The 19,634-nt window shown below is 44.2% G+C and overlaps 1 protein-coding gene across 2 annotated transcripts in view; it reads right to left on the minus strand.

Annotated features, from left to right (window-relative positions):
- LOC141139205 (cysteine-rich venom protein tigrin-like) overlaps nucleotides 1-19,634 on the minus strand; it is a 65,735-nt gene that overhangs the window by 26,787 nt on the left and 19,314 nt on the right. For both annotated transcript variants that reach the window (XM_073625124.1, XM_073625122.1), the window contains 2 exons: nucleotides 15,477-15,596; nucleotides 13,768-13,858 (listed from right to left, as the gene is read on the minus strand). In XM_073625124.1, coding sequence (XP_073481225.1) covers nucleotides 13,768-13,858; nucleotides 15,477-15,596 — 211 coding nt within the window. The remainder of the gene's footprint in view (nucleotides 1-13,767; nucleotides 13,859-15,476; nucleotides 15,597-19,634) is intronic.

A 19,634-nucleotide genomic window follows, 5' to 3' on the forward strand; every position in this document is an offset into this window, starting at 1 on the left:
CTATTATTTTTTATTTTATATTTTTGTTTGTTTTTTTTTGTTTTTTTTTACACTTTTTTTGTAACTGTAACTTTTATAACTGTAACCGGTTCCAGGTTCGGGTCTCTCAAAATGCGATGGCATCTTGGGAGACCCTGTGAAAGTGTGTCCTAGTCTGTGCAATGCTGTACCCTACGCTAATACTCAGCTAGTGAATGGTAGCGTTCAAAACATTCACCAATGCAAAGACCAGGATTGTCAGGACAGGAGGGACAATAATAGCGGGTGTCACGCCTATATCCGCGCTTGCTGCAGACACGACATCTTTTTTGGGGGGGGTTCGTTGGGTAGGGGTACTCGGGAGGACATAAAGAAAATGCCTCTCATGCAGCCGACTGCATTTGGTTGGGGATGTGAATGGGGGAAGTACGGGCGCTGCAGAAGTGGTGGGTTCCCAATTAGGATTGGCGAATGCAGCAGGAAGGGCATTATGGGCACGACGGGCCTGTGTTTGTCTTTTTGGTGGCAGCGGGACACTACTTGTGCTTGCCACCTCACCAGCTTGAACTGCACTTATGGGACTCGCCACGTCACCAAGTGTTACTGCAGTGCTGGTTTGACTACGACCGGGGTGTACTAGGCCGCTGGCGCTTGCCAGTTCACCAAAACGCTACCAAAAAAACTGTTAACGATCGCAGGGATCAGGCCTGACTCTGCGAACGCTGCAGTTATGCGTTTAGTGTTTTGTAAGTGACAGTGATCGATCGATACTGCACTTGGGTGGGCTGGGCTGGGCTGGGCCGGGCGGAGGGGCAAAACGCAGGTGCTAGCAGGTATCTGGGCAGATCCCACTAACACTGCGTTTTTGGGAACCCTAAACTGCTGGGGACGCCAGTATAGATCTGATCGGATCAGATATTGATCAGTTCAGATACTATACCACTAAGGGAGGTGTACGGTGCGTGCGTGGGTGTTAGTGCTACTGGCACTAACCTGACGCTGCCTGGGGCTGGTGCTTGCCAGTTCACCAAAACGCTACCAAAAAAACTGTTAGCGATCGCAGGGATCAGGCCTGACTCTGCGAACGCTGCAGTTATGCGTTTAGTGTTTTGTAAGTGACAGTGATCGATCGATACTGCACTTAGGTGGGCTGGGCCGGGCGGAGGGGCAAAACGCAGGTGCTAGCAGGTATCTGGGCAGATCCCACTAACACTGCGTTTTTGGGAACCCTAAACTGCTGGGGACGCCAGTATAGATCTGATCGGATCAGATCAGATATTGATCAGTTCAGATACTATACCACTAAGGGAGGTGTACGGTGCGTGCGTGGGTGTTAGCGCTACTGGCACTAACCTGACGCTGCCTGGGGCTGGTGCTTGCCAGTTCACCAAAACGCTACCAAAAAAACTGTTAGCGATCGCAGGGATCAGGCCTGACTCTGCGAACGCTGCAGTTATGCGTTTAGTGTTTTGTAAGTGACAGTGATCGATCGATACTGCACTTGGGTGGGCTGGGCTGGGCCGGGCGGAGGGGCAAAACGCAGGTGCTAGCAGGTATCTGGGCTGATCCCGCTAACACTGCGTTTTTGGGAATCCTAAACTGCTGGGGACGCTAGTATAGATCTGATCGGATCAGATATTGATCCGTTCAGATACTATACCACTAAGGGAGGTGTATGGTGCGTGGGTGTTAGCGCTACTGGCACTAACCTGACGCTGCCTGGGGCTGGTGCTTGCCATTTCACCAAAACGCTACCAAAAAAACTGTTAGCGATCGCAGGGATCAGGCCTGACTCTGCGAACACTGCAGTTATGCGTTTAGTGTTTTGTAAGTGACAGTGATCGATCGATACTGCACTTGGGTGGGCTGGGCCGAGCCGGGCGGAGGGGCAAAACGCAGGTGCTAGCAGGTATCTGGGCTGATCCCGCTAACACTGTGTTTTTGGGAACCCTAAACTGCTGGGGACGCTAGTATAGATCTGATCGGATCAGATATTGATGCGTACAGATACTATATCACTAAGGGAGGTGTATGCTGCGTGCGTGGGTGTTAGCAGTACTGGCGCTAATCTGACGCTGCCTGGGGCGACGCATATCACCGCCGGGCGATCAGGGGGCTAAATCTTTATTCGGTAATAAACGGCGGGTGCCCTGACACTATAAAAAATAAACGAACTAACCAGCGTCACCCGTAACGGTTATACAGTGATCAGTGGTGAAAGCGTTAACTAGGGGGCAATCAAGGGGTTAAAACATTTATTAGGTAGTATATAGGGGTCCCTGTCGCTATAAAACGCTGACGGCGAACCTAAATATTTACCTCACTAACTAGCGTCACCAGCGACACTAATACAGCGATCAGAAAAATGATCGCTTAGCGACACTGGTGACGGGGGGTGATCAAGGGGTTAAAACTTTATTAGGGGGGGTTAGGGGGGTACCCTAGACCTAAAGGGGGCCTAACACTCACTGCCCTAACACTGTAACTGTCACAAACTGACACCAATACAGTAATCAAAAAAAAAAACCTGCTTGGTGTCAGTTTGTGACAGGGGGGGGTGATTGGGGGGGGATCGGGGGGCGATCGGGGGGGGGATCGGGGTGTTTTGTGTGCCTGGCATGTTCTACTGTGTGTGTAGTGTGTTGTGCACTCACATTGCAGTCTTCTCTCCTCGGCCCGGAACGGAAAATACCGAGCCGAGGAGAGATGACATCATTTCCTCTGCCTCTGTGTACAATACAGAGGCAGGGAAATGATCCCATTGGCTGGGAGCGATCGCGAGGGGGGGGCCACGAATGGATGGCCTCCCCCTCACCACCGATCGCCGGGGGAGATTTGCCGACCGCCGCAGGCACCGGGGGGGGTCCGATCGGACCCCCCACCCGCGGGCAGGCAAGGACGTACCTGTAAGTCCTTTTGCCTGCCCGTGCCGCTCTGTCGACGTATATAGTCGTGCGGCGGTCGGCAAGTGGTTAAAGCAGGTATTGGTACTTTTGGCAGTGTGGGCAGGTGCCAAGTCCTGCTGGAAAATGAAATCAGCATCTCCATAAAGCTGGTCAGCCGAGGCAAGCATGAAGTGCTCTAGAATTTCCTGGTAGAGGGCTGTGCTGGACTTAATAAAACACAGTGGACCAACACCAGCAGAAGACATTGCTCCCCAAATCATCACGGACTGTGGAAAATTTTGCATTTCATGTGGAAATCCAAGTTGCATGAGGTCCAGTGTGAAGTTTCCACAGTTAGTGATGATTTGGGGTCCCATGTCATCTGCTGGTGTTGGTCCCCTGTGTTTTTTCAAGTCCAAAGTCAGCGCAGACCTCTACCAGGAAATTCTAGAGCACTTCATGCTTTGCTCTGCTGACCATCTTTATGGAGATGCTGATTTTATTTTCCAGCAAGACTTGGCACCTGCCCACACTGCCAAAAGTACGAGTGCTTATCCACTATTCAGAAGGCTCACATTTTTATCAAAGAATACCTACTTTCTCTGATTGGCCCAAGGTGGTGAGGCTGGCAGATGATGGCACAACTTGTCGGGCAAAAATATTCTATGCTTTATCCTGCCCGCCTACAGCTAGCTGCTGCCATAACAATGGTATCCATCTTCAAAGTACCGACGTAAATGACCAGGGGCGTACCAACAGGTTGGCGAGACCGGCGCCCACCAGGGGCGCAGGCCGAGGGGGGGCGCAAATTGGCAGTGTTCTACTGCTCTTCCATACAAATTAGTTCCACTCCTGGAATTCCGCGAATCAGGTCTGAATCCCGGAATGGCAGCGGCGTGTGCGGGTTGCCATGGTTCCCGCACGCCGCGAGCTACACTTGCATGGCAGCCGCATCTCTCCCCTCTGACATACACAGTGCACGGAAATCAAAATACATTTGTTCCCAGCCTGCCTGCATAGAACAACAGTTCCGTACTTGGGAGGTCCATATGATGGCAGGTGAAGAAGGGAGGCATTTACGATGAGCTTCAGCTACCCATTTGGCTGAGGAGGCAGCTGGGGGCGGTGCAGCTGCTTCCTCGGCCAATGGGTACAAAAAGAGCATTGTCCTTCCCTTCAAATTCGTCCCGCGGGCTTTCTGTGTTAGTGGGTTTGGGATGAAGCAGCGCCCATGCGGGGAGAAGCCTGAACAAGAGCTGCATGCAATGAGTGAAAGTCCTGCAGTGATCTATGGTGAGTGATCTGCTACTGACTGCACTGCAATGTTGCTCTCCTCCTTCACTGAGCTCTCTCCACTCCCATCAACACCCTCTCCTTCCGTCACTCAGCCCTTCCTCCTGAGAAGTTCTCCTGATTTGTGGGCACCTTTCACCACTAGCTGCACTTCCCCTCCATGTACAAAATGTCTACAAGATTCCTGAAGAGACCATGCAGTAATAACACACTCCCATGATCCTCATCACCCCTCCCCTTTCCACTTCACTTTCTCCTGTTTTTGCTCTCCACTCATATAAATCTGCACTTCCACCCAGGCTTACTTGTTATGTATTCCAACTGTTCTGCAGCCTGGTACATTCCTTGCAGTCCTTTAGGGAGTAGTACAAGTATACAGTGCAAACACTGTCTGCAGCCATGAATAATACAGCCACAGCACCTGTGATTATCATTATCTTGCTGATGATTACACTGTACAGCCTGTATACACTACAGTAAGACACAGGCTGTACAGTGTAATCAGCATGATAATGATGATCACAGGTGCTGTGGCTGTATTATTCATGGCTGCAGACAGTGTTTGTACTGTATACTATTCATGGCTTTATTTCAGCTGAAAAATTGGACTCCTGAACTCTGCACTCTACATGAACCCTGCAGTCTGTACATAGCACCCTCTGAACCCTGCCCTCTGTACATAGCACCCTCTGAACCCTGCACTCTGTATGTAGCACCCTCTGAACCCTGCACTCTGTACGTAGCACCCTCTGAACCCTGCACTCTGTACGTAGCACCCTCTGAACCCTGCACTCTGTACGTAGCACCCTCTGAACCCTGCACTCTGTACGTAGCACCCTCTGAACCCTGCACTCTGTACGTAGCACCCTCTGAACACTGCACTCTGTACGTAGCACCCTCTGCACACTGCACTCTGTACGTAGCACCCTCTGCACACTGCACTCTGTACGTAGCACCCTCTGCACACTGCACTCTGTACGTAGCACCCTCTGCACACTGCACTCTGTACGTAGCACCCTCTGCACACTGCACTCTGTACGTAGCACCCTCTGCACAATTGAAAAGTGACTGTATAACCTAAACATTTCCTTTAATGGATATGCAGACAATTAAAAATTAAAGGAAATTGATGTAAAAAAAACCAAACAACTGAAATTCTAACTCTTTAACGAAGGGGGGGGGGGGTGCCGGGGGGGGGGGCGCCGTTACAGATTCTCGCCAAGGGCGCTGGAGACCCTATGTATGCCTCTGATAATGACGGCGGGTGGTCCGTAAGTGGTTAAGTAAACTATGGCTTTTTCTTATCCTATTAGATACACCCTAATATGGGGTATTTCCTAAATTTCTGGCTCTCAGGGGTTTCCAGTGATGGGAAAAATCTGGAGTAACCACTCGAACTCAGTTATATGAGAACGGCCGCCTCAAGACTTTTGAAGAGCTGAGGGGAAAGTTTTCTTTATAGTCGAATAGGTTTTAGCAATTTCTCAAATTTCGTCGTGCTCCATGTGCTCAATTTTCTTCAGTTAAGATATACTTTCCTCCCACCCCTGTTCTGGATAAGATAGTACAAGCAAGGTCAACCAAAGGTCTTACCTCTGTGACATATAGGGCGCTGTTAGATAAGTTCCTATTGAATTATCCCATTCTCCCTAGGGCTGGGTGGGAACAAGATATTGGCCCTATTTCCGAATAGAGGCTTCGGTCTTTGCCTCTTGTTTCTCTCTCTCTCCATGACACAGACTGACTCAGATCTTTATCCTTCACAGGGTATATGGAAATCCTCAATTTTTGCATGCCATCGGCTTGAGATCTGTCCCAACCGGTGCAAGATGTGATAATACAGGTACATTGATACATCTTTTGTGGAGGTGTCCCTAACTCTAGAGATACTGGGCGGAGGTGGTTAGTACTCTTAATGGGCTACTAGATGTTAATATATAGGTTGAACAACTTACGTGTTTACTGGGCTACCATGATTCTTTTATTTGTACTTCTCCCATCATGAATACTATTAGGCATTTCCCTTTTGTGGCCCGTAGACAGATTGCCCTTAAGTGGACCTCTCTCCATCCTCCTGTCGTATCTTACTGGATTTTTGATCTTAATAGGATTATTTCCTTTGGAAAAATATACATATTTTTTAAGGAACTCCATGAGGAAGTTTGACGCTATTTGGTCACAATAGCTTGAGTCTTTGTCCCTGTTATTTGTATAGACAAATCTGCACTATAAGTATTGCTTTAAATTTACAGGGCTGTACGTGACTAAATATGTATACATATTCCTTTTCACTGAGAGTCGTACTCTATGGTCACGTTTAGTCCATTCTATTTAGTAAGCATTAATTTGTTCTTTTTTTTATCACCCTTGTTAGTTTTATGTTCCAAGGTGCTGGGTGGGAGGAATGGGTGGGGTTTGTTTGTGTGGGAGCGGTTTTGGTGAGGTGTTTTTTTTTTTTCTGTGGGTTTTTCTATGTAGTATTTGTTTTGTTTTATGGGATGTTATTTGTACGTTCTGTCTGTATTGTTGTAAATGTATTAAGTAAATAAAAATAAAAAGAATTTGATTGAGATAATTGCACAATCAATATGGACAAGTAAATTGGTTTGTGGAAGTCAGAGAATATAGCCATTTCGATCCAAGCCAGTGTCTGCCAGTGATGCTAATCTACAACAAATGAGTTTACTCCTGTGCTGTAGTGCCCTTGGCCCTCTCCAACCAAATGCCACATAGGCTTCCTTCGATGACCTCCACTCACCTTTAATATCACAGATCAGAAATTGAGGCCAGTTTTAAGTTGTCAGTGAATCTATGGTCAATCCTGCATAAATCATATATTCAACCATTTATTACTAGACTTTCTGCTGGTTCTTTAACCAATTAACGACCACCTGCCCGCATTGTACTGCAGACGGGCGTCTGCTGTAGGCAAAGTGACGTACCGGTACATCACTAGCTACTTCCAGGTTTAGGGGACCTGCATGCTCGCCCCCCCGCCGACTCCCACTGTGATTATACACAGCAGGAGTCTGTCAGCAAGTCCCAGTGTTCTGTCAAAAGAGCCAGCTTGTTAAATTCTCCAATTACGTCACTTCCTGTGACTCTCCAGCAGCAGTAATTGCAGATTTAGACGACTTGGCTGCTTTCACATAGCACTGGCAGCGTATACACTACAGTACACAATATAATCAGTGGACATTGTTAGTCGATCTATTAGTAACCAACAACATGGCCTCCAAGGCGGCAACAACTTTTTTACTCCTTAGCCGTGTTCTGTGAAAACCACCAAGTCGTCTTGTACTATACTGTATACGCTGCCGGTGTTCTGTGAAAACAGCCAAGTCGTCAAAATCTGCAATTACCGCTGCTGGAGAGTCACCGGAAGTGACATAATTGGAGATTTTGATGAGCTGACTCTTTTGACAAAACACCAGCCAATGATTCATGGCCGGTACGTTACATAGTTACATAGTAAGTGAGGTTGAAAAAAGACACAAGTCCAGCAAGTCCAACCAATGTGTGTGATTATATGTCAGTATTACATTGTATATCCCTGTATGTTGCGGTCGTTCAGGTGCTTATCTAATAGTTTTTTGAAAGTATTGATGGTCCCCGCTGAGACCACCGCCTGTGGAAGGGAATTCCACATCCTTGCCGCTCTTACAGTAAAGAACCCTCTACGTAGTTTAAGGTTAAACCTCTTTTCTTCTAATTTTAATGAGCGGCCAAGTGTCTTGTTAAACTCCCGCGAAAAAGTTTTATCCCTATTGTGGGGTCACCAGTACTGTATTTATAAATTGAAATCATATCCCATCTCAAGCGTCTCTTCTCCAGAGAGAATAAGTTCAGTGCTCTCAATCTTTCCTCATAACTAATATCCTCCAGACCCTTTATTAGCTTAGTTGCCCTTCTTTGTACCCACTCCATTTCCAGTACATCCTTCCTGAGGACTGGTGCCCAGAACTGGACAGCATACTCTAGGTCCGGCCGGACCAGAGTCTTGTTGAGCGGGAGAATTATCTCTGGAGTTGATCCCCTTTTTAATGCATGCCAATATTCTGTTTGCTTTGTTAGCAGCAGCCTGGCATTGCATGCCATTGCTGAGCCTATCATCTACTAGGACCCCCAAGTTTTTTTCCATCCTAGATTCCCCCAGAGGTTCTCCCCCCGAGTGTATAGATTGCATTGATATTTTTTCCACCCAAATGCATTATTTTCCATTTTTCTACGTTAAACCTCATTTGCCATGTAGTTGCCCACCCCATTAATCTTTTTGCAAGGTTGCCACATCCTGTGGATAGTTATTGCCCTGCTTAGCTTAGTATCATCCGTAAATGCAGAGATTGAATTGTTTACCCAATCCTCCAGGTCATTTATGAACAAAATAAATAGGATTGGTCCCAACACAGAACCCTGGGAGACCCCACCTCTGACCATTCCGAGTACTCCCCATTTATCACCACCTAGCCCTTGTAGCCAGTTTTCAATCCATGTACTCACCCTATGGTCCATGCCAATGGACCTTATTTTGTACAGTAAACATTTATGGGGAACTGTGTCAAATGCTTTTGCAAAATCCAGATACACCACGTCTATGGGTCTTCCTTTATCTAGATGGAAACTCACCTCCTCATAGAAGGTTAATAGATTGGTTTGGCAAGAACGATTCTTCATGAATCCATGCCGATTACTGCAATGATACCGTTCGCATTACTAAAATCTTATATATATAGTCCCTTATCACCCCCTCCAAGAGCTTGCATACTATTGATGTTTGGCTAACTGGTCTGTAATTCCCAGGGATGTATTTTGGGCCCTTTTTTAATATTAGTGCTACATTGGCTTTTCTCCAATCACCTGGTACCATTCAAGTCTGTAGACTGTCAGTAAAAATTAGGAACAATGGCCTGGCAATTTCTTGACTGAGTTCCCTAAGTACCCTCGGATGCAAGCCATCTGGCCCCGGTGATTTATTAATGTTAAGTTTCCCAAGTCTAATTTTAATTCTGTCCTCTGTTAACCATGGAGGTGCTTCCTGTGATGTGTCATAAGGATAAACACTGCAGTTTTGGTTACTGAAGCCCCCCGATTCCCTCGTAAAGACTGAGGAGAAGAATAAATTCAATACCTTCGCTATCTCCCCATCCTTTGTAACCAGATGTCCTTCCTCAACCCTGTATTTTTTGAAGGCCTTCTTTGCTTTTATATGCATTTTTACATTGGAGTTAAGCCATCCAGGACTTTTGTTCGCTCTTTTAAATGTATTACCCAATGGGATGCATTGGCTAATGCCCTTATTTAATATGCTCTTAAAGCAAACCGATCTCTCCTCCGTGTTCTTTGTTCCTAAGATTTTATCCCAATTCATGCCTTCTAACAAGGTTCGTAGTTTAGGGAAGTTGGCTCTTTTGAGATTCAGTGTCTTTGTATTCCCCATATGTTTCCTATTTGTGTGATTTATACTGAAGCCAATTGACCTGTGATCGCTGTTTCCTAAATTGCCCCGTATTTCCACATCTGTGATCAGGTCTGTATTGTTGGTAATCAGTAGATCCAGTAACGCTTTATTTCTAGTTGGTGCGTCTACCATCTGAACCATGAAATTGTCCTGCAAGACATTTAGGAACTGGCGAGCCTTAGACGATTGTGTGGTTCTCTCCGCCCAGTCTATGTCTGGATAATAAAAATCCCCCATTATAACACTTCCCATCCTTGTTGCTAATCCAACTTGTGATAGGAGATCTGTCTCCCCCTCCTTCCTCAGGTTAGGGGGCCTATAGCATACTCCCAGTAATATTTTCCCCTTAACTTCATCCCTTTGGAGCTCTACCCATAAGGATTCCACCTCCTCCCTAGCTCCCTTAGTGATGTAATCTCTTACATTCACTTGTACATTATTCTTGATATATAGGCATACCCCTCCCCCTTTTTTACCCTCTCTACCCTCCCAGATCCTCTTCTTCTGCACTCCAGGCCCCTCCTGTGCTCCAGGCACTGCCTGCACTCTAGGCCCCTCCTCTTCATCTGGTACTCCCACAGAAATCCGCTTTCCCTAGGGAGAAACAGTGCTGGCTGGCTCCAGAGTCCCGCTGCTGCGTCCATTACAGCTGGGGGGAGCTGCAGCACAGAAGGTTTTTCACCTTAATGCATTCTATACATTAAGGTGAAAAACCTTGAGGCTTTACAACCACACCAGTATACAATTTGATTGTATAATTTCCCTACACTAGGGGACAAACTCAAAACAAACCTTTCAATTAGTATACAGTGTGTGGTCAGCTTTTAGCCTGGTACACACCACAAGATTTTTTTCATACAACCCAGCGGGCTGAACGAAAAAAAAAACCTCATCAGCTCCGGTTGGAGGTGCTGTACTATTGAGCCGATATTAGTGCAGTGATCTCCCCCCTCGCTGAGTTGTTGTGTTCTGACAGGGGGACGGCCCCCCTGCCAGAACACTTCGATCAACACTCTCTGCCGTTGGCTGAGAGCTCTGATCGGGAGTCGACCAGTTGCTGGTTTTTCAGCTTGCACGCTCAACAGAATATACACCGGCCAATGTTTCCCGACATTCAGCCCGTGTATACCTGGCTTTAGAGTGTGCCATTTATGGAGGCCAGATTAATGGCATGCATGCGGATATGTGAAGTATGGTAGCCTGTGTAACATAAATGTAAAAGTTGTATGATTGTCCATATTTTAATTCAGTGGTTTTAAAGATGCAGTATTCTCTTAATTCGTTAATCAGTCTTAGACAGATGGGCCAAAATTACAAGTTGAAAGGAAAAAGCACGTCTGTTGACCAGAACTGACACTTATTGTATATGCCAATAACATTTTCACATCTCTGTATCGGTGGAGAGCCTCCCAGAGCCTCAAAAGGAAGTCCTAGCCATTTTGTCTACAAGCCCAGCAGGAGCTGAGGCCTATACACCTAGAAGGCCCTGAACTGTCTACCCACAACTGATTTATGTCAATGAACAGAGGAATCTATTTTATCTCTCGTAAAAACTAAATTATTAGTTAAGAAGGGAGGAAAGTAATTCCGTCCAATCATACACATTTTTGGGGTATGTGTACATACGGTCAGGTCCATAAATATTGGGACATCGACACAATTCCAATCTTTTTGGCTCTATACACCACCACAATGGATTTGAAATGAAACAAACAAGATGTGCTTTAACTGCAGACTTTCAGCTTTAATTTGAGGGTATTTACATCCAAATCAGGAGAACGGTGTAGGAATTACAACAGTTTGTGTATGTGCCTCCCACTTTTTAAGGCACCAAAAGTAATGGGACAATTGGCTGCTCAGGTGTTCCACGGCCAGGTGTGTGTTATTCCCTCATTATCCCATTTACAAGGAGCAGATAAAAGGTCCAGAGTTCATTTCAAGTGTGCTATTTTCATTTGGAATCCGTTGCTGTGAACTCTCAATATGAGATCCAAAGAGCTGTCATTATCAGTGAAGCAAGACATCATTAGGCTGAAAAAACAAAACAAACCCATCAGAGAGATAGCAAAAACATTAGGTGTGGCCAAATCAACTGTTTGGAACATCCTTAAAAAGAAAGAACGCACTGATGAGCTCAGCAACACCAAAAGACCCGGAAGACCACGGAAAACAACTGTGGTGGATGACAGAAGAATTCTTTCCCTGGTGAAGAAAACACCCTTCACAACAGTTGGCCAGATCAAGAACACTCTTCAGGAGGTAGGTGTATGTGTGTCAACATCAACAATCAAGGGAAGACTTCACCAGAGTGAATACAGAGGGATCACCACAAGATGTAAACCATTGGTGAGCCTCAAAAACAGGAAGGCCAGATTAGAGTTTGCCAAACGACATCTAAAAAAGCCTTCACAGTTCTGGAACAACATCCTATGGACAGATGAGACCAAGATCAACTTGTACCAGAGTGATGGGAAGAGAAGCATATGGAGAAGGAAAGGAACTGCTCATGATCCAAAGTATACCACCTCATCAGTGAAGCATGGTGGTGGTAGTGTCATGGCGTGGGCATGTATGGCTGCCAATGGAACTGGTTCTCTTGTATTTATTGATGATGTGACTGCTGACAAAAGCAACAGGATGAATTCTGAAGTGTTTCAGGGAATATTATCTGCTCATATTCAGCAAAATGCTTCAGAATTCATTGGACGGCGCTTCACAGTGTAGATGCACAATGACCCGAAGCATACTGCGAAAGCAACCAAAGAGTTTTTTAAGGGAAAGAAGTGGAATGTTATGCAATGGCCAAGTCAATCACCTGACCTGAATCTGATTAAACATGCATTTCACTTGCTGAAGACAAAACTGAAGGGAAAATGCCCCAAGAACAAGCAGGAACTGAAGACAGTTGCAGTAGAGGCCTGGCAGAGCATCACCAGGGATGAAACCCAGCGTCTGGTGATGTCTATGCGTTCCAGACTTCAGGCTGTAATTGACTGCAAAGGATTTGCAACCAAGTATTAAATAGTGAAGGTTTGATGGATGATTGTTAATCTGTCCCATTACTTTTGGTCCCTTAAAAAGGGGGAGGCATATATATAAACTGTTGTAATTCCTACACCGTTCACCTGATTTGGATGTAAATACTCTCAAATTAAAGCTGAAAGTCTGCGGTTAAAAGCACATCTTGTTTGTTTCATTTCAAATCCATTGTGGTGGTGTATAGAGCCAAAAAATTAGAATTGTGTTGATGTCCCAATATTTATGGACCTGACTGCATGAAATGGTATATGTACTGTGCATAGAACTTATGGGAGATCCACAAAATGGTTGTATGGTGCCTGACTGCAACAGTCAAGCAGTGATTGGTCTTGTTGCGATCGGACTGATACAAAATCCTATCCCTGACCCAGCCATCAGAAACATTTATGGCCCATTTAATCCTGGTCACTTCAAAATGCAGAACCATCCTCTGGGCTGAGGAGGGGGGGGGGACATCCCAGGCTTGATTGGCCACAGGCTAAAATTCAGTCCACATCCATATCTCAATAAATTGAGGAGCATGAGAAATGGACAGGGTGACTGACATGGAGCTGGCCTAAACTGGTGGATTGCAAATATTTCTGACAGTTTTCCCTCATTCCCTCCTACATAAAACAAAATCCTCTCCCCAGATAGCTAGTCATCATGAGCTTGTGCCCTTGACAGCCTGGCATATAGATTTAATGCTAAGATAAAAATGTAAGTGGACTCCAAAACAGACCCTATTCATTTTCTAGTGAGGATGAGGAAGAGTTTGAAAATCGGTCAGGTTTCAGGCTGTCTGTGTTTCTATTGGAGAGATTTTCCCTCCCTCCCAGTCCTGGTGACTGCACAGAAAATGCCCTATTGGGACAAATGCAGCTATGAAGGTATCTTTGACCTTTGTGTTTCTATCTGTTGCCCACTCTAAAAAAAGTTTTAAAAACTATGCAGGTAGTCAATGCTCACTGTGTATATTTAAATGGGAAACATCTGCCACCATATAAAATGTTTGGGTGGAGTTCCTCTTTAAAACCTGACTTACTAGCTATCCCAACATGGTCCTGTCCAGCACAGGTCAGTTTTTTAGCATATAATTTATATACATTCATAAGTTAACATCAGGCAACTTACTTGACAGTCTTCTTGTTGCTAGTGCGCTGTGCTCTGTAGTACAAACTTTTGCATAATTTAAAGCCAAATCTGCAGCCTCCGTATTCCATACCTAAAGAAGGACAACACACTGTTGTTATTCTAATGGAGCATGTTTTTTCTTTCAAGAGTTAAAACTTATACCTAATGGACCACTACTAATAGAATCATTTGTACAGAATAACACAACGTCTTCTTGCAATCAAAGCCATCACCTTAGGCATCAACCAACAGTAATTAAAATGAGCAAATATTTAAATGTCATTTATTTAGAGTTGTTTTTAATTTTAATTGGAGCTCCAAAACTCAATTCAGGGACTCATAAGATACCAGGAGTGATACATTGACCTTCAATGCAACAAGAGATTAGCTTTCACAGTCTACAACAAAGAGCTCCCAGCACCCGGTGCCCCTCGTATTAGTCCTACCTGTAAAGCTTACACATACGCTCAACCTAACCCACTCTGTAACCCTAACACTTACCTTCAGATGATCCCCCTGTAACCCTAACACTAAACCTTCCTGCATCCCTGACACTTTAATCACTCAACCCCCTTGTTTCCCTAACATTAACCTTCCATTCCCTTTCCTTGTAACTCTAAGCTAATCCTCAATAACCCTCCCTGTACCTTAATACTAATTCTATATCAATACCAAACCTCTCTATAATCCTAACAGTATCTGTCTGTAAACATAACACCGATCCTCCCTCTAACCTCTACACAACCCTTTTGTGTTTTTGAAAATCCATTGACGATTTTCCCTCTTGGTCAACAAAACCAATTGGATTGAAGGACCTTCAGGGAAGACCCACCAGATGGGCTAGGCATAACACTGTCCTCTTCAGTTCAAACCCTCACATAAAATACTCCCTATAACCTTTAACTATAACCTTTTGGCATAGGGCAAATGACAGGTAGAGTGGAAAGCAGACACTTAGACATGCCCACACACACCTTTTGTAGTGCTCAGGTGCATCCTGGAAAAGTCATACTGTATGTATTAAAAGTTAAGCCTTACTGTCAGCCTCCCCATAGTGGGTCTTCCTTGAAGATCCTTCAAGCCAATTCGTTTCATTGACAAAAAGGGTGGATCTCCAATGGATTTTCAAGAACACACTGTAGTGTACTATAATGCAACATACTGATGTGAAGAGCTTCACAGATAATAACAGAAATATTTTTGTCCTTCAACTTTGGGGTATTTTAGAGCAGGAACAATGCAATGGTGTGACTGGGCTCTAATGTGAAGCACTTCATAGATTGTAATGGAAATTGAAATTCCCTGTGTCTTTGGGGTTATGTGAACATACATTCTAGTTCAGTCACAGCACATTGGGAATAAAACGCTTTCATAATACCCATAATTCTCATACAGCATAACACAAGCGCTTTAAATGTGAGAAATGGTAAGTTGTCATTGCTGATGACCTTCTAAAAATGCTAGTTGACTGTATGCTTCTGAATTCAATATTTGTTGAGCCTTCCCTGGAAAACGGAAGTTAACGAAGTCAGAGCACAGGTACAACTCCCAATCTTTACACTTGTTTTGAAGCAATCACTCAATGTATTGGAACCAATAAAATTGCATGACAGCCATTCAATTAGCCTTTTCAGAAGAAGAGGTTAGCAGTGGCAGCCTTCATACTTTATTCAGCAAGGAATTTTTTGAGCATTAAAAAACATTCTCACCGCTTCTGCCATGTTGCACGGAGTTGGTTTCGCTTCCCTTCTACATATATTTATTTCATTGAGAGCTTCCATTCGGTTGGCTTCCATCTTAGTTGACAGTTTAGCTGCTGGATCAGTACCCTGAAAGAGTTTCAGTCATCACATTCAGTCATTTTCATTACACAAATAATAGAAACAGTTATAAGGACGCCTTCCTGTCCCCTCCTTGTAGGCAGATGCAATTCGGCCTCCATCCAGTAGGTGGCGCTGTGCCACTATATTGAGGAGGCTGAATCTTTAGAGGAAATTGTTCCTTGAGAGATTCCATAGTTGTCATAGAGGTTGCAGCTGTCTGTTGGTGCGCAACATTTTCTGAGGACCTCTGGCAGCCATGTTGGTGTGGGACTCTATAAAGTAGGGTGCCCACACAATTTGGGTGCACCTGGAGCAAGTAAATAGGTGAGGAACAGAGACGCCATTTGTCAGGGCGAATTATTAGAGCAGGGTGAGGTCCCTGATCGAGTAGAGCCAGCGCAGGGACACCACTTGTTCTCCACAGACTTACCGGAGCAGAAAATTGAGGTGTCTCTTCAGCAACATAGAGTACAACAAATGTATACTCTAAATTACCACCTCTCCTGCAAAAGCCATCCTCTGGCTAACATGCATTACTGTGCATTACGGAGTGTTATACCACAGCAATGCCAAGTAATATGCTTCTACAATAACGTGTCATTACTGAGTAATATACTGTTGGAATACTGTGCCTTACTAAGTCTACATTGAAACTGTGTGAACATCCTACGGTTTGTTACTTGAATACCAGTGCCTATAGTTACTTTCTCCAAAGACCTCTTTTAAGCTTATATAGATATTATACAACTTCCCGGACTGTGTGTGTGTGCGGTCTCTCTCAGATTGGGAAAACCAGACACACTCCGCCTACACCCAGTTACTGGAACCGTGATGAATTCATAAGCAAAAATGACTGGTTAAACCCACAAGTGTTTTTTCACTAGACATGTGCTCGTCGGAAACTTTTGATTCATTTTGTTTCATTTCATATGCATCCCTTCATTGAAGAGTTTCGTTTCATCACATTTGTTACGTTTAACCGATTGGTTTTCAGAATTCGTTTGGTATCTTTGGCATTCGTTTCGTATATTCATTAGTCTGGGTGTATTTGAAAAATGTTGCGGTTTTTATGGAAGATTGCTTTATATTCAATGTATTATCCAATCGGACAGATTCGATTCGGAAAGGATTCGATATTTTCGGACGCTAGTCCAATCCACCAAGACTAATGGCATGAGCTGATTGGACAATATCGACTGGCGTCATGTGCATCCGAATCAGAGAATGGAACAAAATTCAAGGATCCATTCGTTATCTGAATTCGAATTATCAAATTAATATGAAAATTTAATTTATTTCCCCTTGGGCCCGAACTATTATCGCATCCTGTGATGTCATCCGAATAAAACAAATGCATTCATTCATTTCGATATATATTTTGTTTTCGGATTTGTTGACATTCGTTACTATGTCCATTCAGAAATTCGTATACATTCGAATCTTCGAAAATTAAATTTTGATTCGAAAAACGATTTTCTACCACTTCTTATCTTTAGGGTACTTGCACACGGAACTGATGTTTGAACATCAGATATTCCTGGCAGAAAAAAAAAAGTGAGGATGGGGTGTATAGCACATGCACATATTTACGAGTACATGCACATGCATACACACATAAAATTCCTTCTAGCTTTTTTTAATCATGGAAGTGTGGCCAGCAACACAGATTTTTTTTTTTTTTTTACTAATCTATACACAGTGTACGTTTACACACCTCTGTGTACAGGCCCAATAAAAACAATAGGCTGTATTTAGATTGCTAAAAAAAAAAAAAAAAAAATACCTGAAAAAAACTTGGTGTTTTTAGGTGTCTGTATGCAGGAGGCCTTATACTGGCCTTTCAAAATAACAAATGCGATCATTTAAAGATTGGATAAATGTTTAGTGCAGTATAATTCTATCAGTGGTTAAATAGTACATTAGACTTAAAAAAAAAAAAAAAAAGACAAATGAGAAGAAAAGAGGACAGTGAATTTTACAGCTGAAATCCAGCATTTGATACATTTTACATAGTTAATTTGGGCCAGCTTGGTCCAAACAAACTATGTCCCTCACTAACATGTGAGGATGCTGGATGTGCGGTATAAACTGTATATAGCTGAGACCACATACAGCATACCATACTGTATTCCGGTTTCTAGACGCGACTTCCTGTATTATCCCCCCAACACAGTTACATAGTTAGGTTGAAAAAAGACACAAGTCCATCTAGTTCAACCAAAAAAAAAAAACAAACAAAAAAAAAAAACCCATACAATCCTATACCCACAGTTTATCCAGAGGAAGGCGAAAAACCCCAGCAAAGCATGACCCAATTTGCTACAGCAGCAAATTCCTTCCTGATCCCACGAGAGGCAAACGAATATTTCCTGGATCAACTTTCCCTATAAATGTCAGTACCCATTTATATTCTGTACAATTAGGAAAGAATCCAGTCCTTTTTTAAAAGCAATTTACTAAGCTGGCCAGAACCACTTCTGGAGGGAGTCTATTCCACATTTTCACAGCTCTTGCTGTGAAGAAACCTTTCCGTATTTGGAGATGAAATCTCTTTTCCTCTAAACATAAAGCGTGACCCCTTGTCCTCTGTGATGACCTTATAACTCAACACTAAGTTCACCATATGGACCCCTTATATATCTCCTCTTCTCAAGAGAGAATAAATTCAGTTCCTCTAATCTTTCCTCATAGCTGAGCTCCTCCATGCCTCTTATCAGTTTGGTTACCATTCTCTGCACTTTCACCAGTTCCCTGATATCCTTTTTGAGAACTGGTGCCCAAAACTGAACTGCATATTCCAGATAAGGTCTATCTGAGTCTATCTGATCGTTGCTCAGCCATTTAGAGAAAGAATTGTATTCAAGCAATGAATACAAAGCTTCCTCTGATTGGCTGAGTCAGAGGTTGTGACATCATCAGCCTGCCTCTTTGACTCAGCTATTCAGAGGAAACTTTGTATTCATTGTTGGAGTACATTGCTTTCTCTGAATGGCTGAGCACCAATCAGATAGACTCTACTGTCTTCCGGGTATGAGACAGGAAATCTCGGCTCGCACCCAGAACACAGTGAGGAATGCTGTATGTAGCCTCATCTATATACAGTTTTTACCGTACATCCAGCGGCCTCACATGTTAGTGAGGCACATAGTTTGGCCCAAGATGGCCTAAACAAACTATGTAAAGTGCATCAAAAGCTGGAGTTTAGCTTTAATTCAAAAAGCAGGACAGACTCCCCAAATACGCTACAGTTGGAAGTTTTGACCACTGATACAGCATACTTTCCAAATCAGCTTCTTAGCACAATTTAGACAGGTATAGAATGTAGGGTTGCCACCTTTTCTTCAAGCCAAACCCAAACACTTTAGCAACCTGGGACATCTTTGGGTGCCCCAAAGAGAGAAGTAATGTGGTGTGCATAGTGAACAGTGGGTGTAAACAAATTGCTCTTGCTGACATCATCACCCTGCCCCCAGTGATACCGAACCTGCCCCCAGACAGCCGCCCAAAACTCCCAGATGGCAACAAATTTGTGTGTGACTATCCAGCCTGGTCTGAATAATGTGTCCAGGTTTCAGTCCACCTGAAACCCATACACAAGATTCAAAACCTGGACTGAATCCTGGACAGGTGGCAACCCTAATAGAATGCAGTGTCATGGTTATGCAATAGAGGTTGTTTGTCAGCATACCTGTTTCCATGTGTTCTTCTCCAAAGACCAGCTGTCTCTCACCTGACTGCTTTTATTAACTCTCCTCTAGCATGGCTCCACCCCAGCTCCTATCAGAGAACTTTATATTAACCTCTGCACTGCAGGTCAGCCCTGCTGATCAACCTTTGTGTGTTTGGCTTTCTGTTCCTGCCTGCCGTGTGCTCTACGTTTGTTTCTGTTACCGACTTTGGCGTGTTCTCTACTATTCCTGTCTGCTCGTGACCCTGACCTCTGGCGTGTCCCCGACTATCCCTGTTTGCCTGTGACCCTGAACCTTGGCGTGAACTCTGTTGTCCTTGTCTGCTTGTGGCCCTGACCTTGGCTTATTCCTTTAC

This window comes from Aquarana catesbeiana, linkage group LG04, assembly GCF_042186555.1.
Source record: "Aquarana catesbeiana isolate 2022-GZ linkage group LG04, ASM4218655v1, whole genome shotgun sequence".
In the NCBI taxonomy this organism is placed as follows: Eukaryota; Metazoa; Chordata; class Amphibia; order Anura; family Ranidae; genus Aquarana; species Aquarana catesbeiana.